At 42.1% G+C, this 4,412-nt stretch overlaps 1 protein-coding gene across 2 annotated transcripts in view; it reads left to right on the top strand.

Moving 5' to 3' along the window:
• Positions 1–4,412, top strand: part of SNX1 (sorting nexin 1) — a 58,662-nt gene that overhangs the window by 41,832 nt on the left and 12,418 nt on the right. For both annotated transcript variants that reach the window (XM_003784411.2, XM_023510153.1), the window contains exons 6-8: positions 1,684–1,825; positions 2,504–2,582; positions 3,508–3,583. In XM_003784411.2, coding sequence (XP_003784459.1) covers positions 1,684–1,825; positions 2,504–2,582; positions 3,508–3,583 — 297 coding nt within the window. The remainder of the gene's footprint in view (positions 1–1,683; positions 1,826–2,503; positions 2,583–3,507; positions 3,584–4,412) is intronic.

Raw genomic sequence — 4,412 nt, forward strand, 5'->3', positions numbered from 1 at the left:
CTCTACCCAGGGGGATAGCTTGAGGCTCTGTCTCAAAAAAAAAAAAAAAAAAAAAAATAGTGAAGCCCTGAACCTACTACCAGCCTTAAGATGAGTACCACGAACTCCACGTTGTCATGTCCCCTGCCTTATACTCTCCTGAATTGTCTCTCATTTTCTTTATAAAACATATTTATATACGTGTCTCCAAATAATACTTTTTGCTTTGCTTTTGAGTTTCATAAAAATAGTATCATGCTGAAAATATGCATGACCATTTTTGTTGGTCATAGCTGTAGTTAGTCCATATATGTATCCATTTTCCTGTTGTGAACGTGTTTCCAGTTTTTCTAACTGTGAACTATGAACTTTCTTGCATATCTCTAGTGCATACGTGGAAGAGTTTCTGTAGAGTACATAACCAGGAGTAGTTTCCCTTAGGTTGTAGGTACTTCAAATGATCAACACAGGAATACACACTGTTTTTGAAGTGTTTGTACCAATTCATGCTCCCACTGACAGTGTGTAAAAGTTCTCATTGACTTATTTCCTTGCCAGCTATTGGCAAGGGCCAGCCTCCTTAAATTTTGCCTAGCTAGTAAGTGTAAAGAGATCTTTCCTTGTTCTGTCTTCTCTCCACTGCTTGTTGGCCTCCCTTTTGTGAGTTCTAGATCCTATGACACTTAGAGTTTAATGTCTACAGCTCAGACATTTCAACTGGTCCTCCCCCAGTTCCCCCCTTGGAAGCGCTCTTTAGTCTGTTTTGTCTTTAGTTTGGATGCTTTAATCCAGCAGCTGATACCCTCAAATAGCTCTGTGAAGGATGAGTGGGCTACAGCTGACCATAGAATTCTAGTTTTAAAGTAGAAGTCACATTCGTTTCCTTTGAGCAAGAGTTCTGCATCACAGCTCACAGCAACCTCCAACTCCTGGGCTCAAGCGAGTCTCCTGCCTCAGCCTCCCAAGTAGCTGGGATTACAGGCGCCCACCACAATGCCCGGCTATTTTTTGGTTGCAGCCATCATTGTTGTTTGGCGGGCCTGGGCTGGATTCGAACCCGCCAGCTCAGGTGTATGTGGCTGGCGCCTTAGCCGCTTAAGCCACAGGCACCGAGCCTAGAGCAAGAGTTCTTAACCTGGGAATGCAGCTATATTTGAATTTAATTGGTTACCTTTATAATCCTATATATTTTATTTCATATATTTAAAATCATTATTCTAGGCTCGGGGCCTGTAGCTCAAGCAGCTATGGCACCAGCCATATACACCAGAGCTGGCAGGTTAGAACCCAGCCTGGGCCTGCCAAACAACAGTGACAACTACAACCAAAAAATAGCTGGGTGCTATGGCAGGCACCTGTGGTCCCAGCTGCTTGGGAAGCTGAGGTGAGAGAATCTCTTAAGCCCAGGAGTTGGAGGTTACTGTGAGCACCCTGGCACTCTACTGAGGGCAACATAGACTGTCTCAAAAAGAAAAGAAAAAATCATTATTCTAAGAAGGGCTCCTTAGGCTCCCAGACCACCAAAGTGGGAGAGTATAACTTGAAAAAGTTTAAGAATCTCTGCCTTGAAGAAAGTTATTTCCAGGTGTCTAAAGGACAGAGATCTGGGAAATAGACTCCTTTGATGTTTGCTGAATGGCTTTCAAGATACTTAATTCATACCCTATTTGGAATGAAATTGCCTGTGTTTCTTCTGTCCCCAAGACGAGCTTACCAATGTTCAGAAGTAAACAGTTTGCTGTGAAAAGAAGATTTAGTGACTTTCTGGGTCTTTATGAGAAACTTTCAGAGAAACACTCTCAAAATGGCTTCATTGTCCCTCCTCCACCTGAGAAAAGCCTAATAGGTGAGCTTGTGGTCTTTAATTGCACTTGGATATTTTTCTCTTTGTATTCTCTCTGAAATACACTTAATGCCTAGTATATGAGACTCCTTCTATTAACTCTATAGAATCTTATGGTTAGAAAGAAGACATTTCCTACCCTTCAGCTCTAAAGAAATAGTATATTTTGACTTTTTAGGGGGCTCTGGTTTTAGCCTACAGTGTTTGTTTATTTTATATTGAAATCCATGAGTCTTAAATGATTGCTCTTTCCTCCAAATTGAAATACACTAAATTGGGGCTCAGTGCCCATAGCTCAGTGGTTACAGTGCCAGCCACATAGATTGGGGCTGACAAGTTCAAACCCAGCCAGGGCCTGCTAAACAACAGTGACAACCACAACAAAAACATTAGCTGGGTGTTGTGGCAGGCACCTGTAATCCCAGCTACTTGGGACGCTAAGGCAAGAGAATCACTTAAGCCCAAGAGTTTGAGGTTGCTGTGAGCTGTGACATCACGGCACTCTATCGAGGGTGACATAGAGAGACTCTGTCTCAAAAAAAAAAAAACCTAGAATTGGCCTTAAGTTGTGTTTTGTAGTGCTATTATCCTTATTGCTTTAACCTCTGTTGACATTTTTTAAACAAGTTTATCCTTTTCATGATAATTTATGGTTATTTTGCTTTTTAAATTTCATTCTAGGAATGACAAAAGTGAAAGTTGGGAAGGAAGATTCTTCTTCTGCAGAGTTTCTTGAAAAACGGAGAGCTGCTTTAGAAAGGTAAGTGCCAGCTCGGTGCCTGTGGCTCAAGCAGCTAAGGCGCCAGCCACGTACACCTAAGGTGGCGAGTTCAAATCCCCAGTCCGAGCCTGCCAAACAACAATGATGGCTGCAACCAAAAAATGGCCGGGCATTGTAGCGGGCGCCTGTAGTCCCAGCTACTTGGGAGGCTGAGGCAGGAGACTCGCTTGAGCCCAGGAGTTGGAGGTTGCTGTGAGCATGATGCCATGGCACTCTACCCAGGGGGATAGCTTGAGGCTCCGTCTCAAAAAAAAAAAAAAAAAAAGAAAGGTAAGTGCCATACAACCATTTTCCTGAACAAGTGAGAAGCTGAAATTGAAACTGTGCCGGGCATAGTAGCTCATGCCTGTAATCCTAGCACTCTGGAAGGCCAAGGCGAGTGGACTGCTTGAGCTCACAAGTTTGAGACCAGCTTCAGCAAAAACGAGACCCTGACTCTACTAAAAATAGAAAAAACTGAGGCAAGAGGATCTCTTGGAGATTGCTATGAGATATGACGCTACAGCACTGTACCTAGGCCGACAGCTTGAGACTCTCTCAAAAAAGAAAAGAAAAAAGAAATTGAAACTTAATTATAAGACATTTGATTAAGATTGAGATGAAATTTGAGTGAATTAATGTTTCACACTGCCATATTATCTCTAACTTTCCTAACTCTTCTTTCTTTCCTCATCCTGAGGAGATAATCAAATATGAATAGCTCTGAGGTCTCTCAATTGGTTCTTTTTCTGTCCCTTTTGGGATATGTGAAGAACATGAACTTGAATGTGCTTATAAGTAGAGTCCTACTTTAGTGCCTTATCTGAGGACATTTAAGTAATGAAAGTCATGGTGCCATTGCCCGCATGGTATGACACTTGATCTGAGGTGAGATCAACTAATGAGGTAACTTTTTACCTTTCAGGTACCTTCAGAGGATTGTGAATCATCCTACCATGTTACAGGACCCTGATGTCAGAGAGTTCTTAGAAAAAGAAGAAGTTAGTATTGTATAAACTAGATTTCATAATTTATATCTGCTCCTAGTGAAATGGGAAGTAGTTCATTTAACACAACAAATAACATGTATTTGAGCATTTAACATGCCTCCTACCAGAGTATATCCTACTTTTGTGTGATCTCCTGAAGGTGACAAGTATTTTTCAGCCTTTGAAATAAAATAAGCCCTGTCTGAGCCAGTTATGGTGGCTCACACCTGTAATGCTTGCACTCTGGGAGACTGAGGCAAGTGGATCACCTGATCTCAGGAGTTTGAGACCAGCCTAGGCAAAGGCGAGATCCCCTCTCTCCTCCACCCCCCCAAAAAAAAAACAGAAGAAGAAGCCCTGCCTATAATCAGAGCAACTGGTTGTAGAGATTAGATGACAACCTAGTGTTATCTCACTGGATCAGCACAGTGATCCATCTGGCAAGTCCTTGGTATGGCTTTCACAGGTTCCTGCTTGCCTCATACCCAATACATGTTTTGTTAGGAAGGGGACTGGTTAAAAACTCCTTACCACAGACCACAAAACCACCATGTAGTAAAAGTATTAATTCTACTGGAATAGACTATTTATGATTATGAAAAACTGGGGGCAGCCCAATTGCCAGTAATTGAAGAATTAAGTAAAATATATCAATGCAACAAACGTTTGATCCTACTTGTAAGCAGAATACAGAAATTCTAGGATGTGGAAGCATATATTAAAAGAATCATAAAATCTAAAACATGAAACAGCATATAAGGCTCAGCACCTGTGGCTCAAGCGGCTAAGGCACCAGCCACATACACCTGAGCTGGCGGGTTCGAATCCAGCCTGGCCCGCC

The sequence above is a fragment of the Otolemur garnettii genome, unplaced genomic scaffold (genome assembly GCF_000181295.1).
Source record: "Otolemur garnettii isolate 467f Iridium unplaced genomic scaffold, OtoGar3 scaffold00011, whole genome shotgun sequence".
Lineage (NCBI taxonomy): Eukaryota > Metazoa > Chordata > Mammalia > Primates > Galagidae > Otolemur > Otolemur garnettii.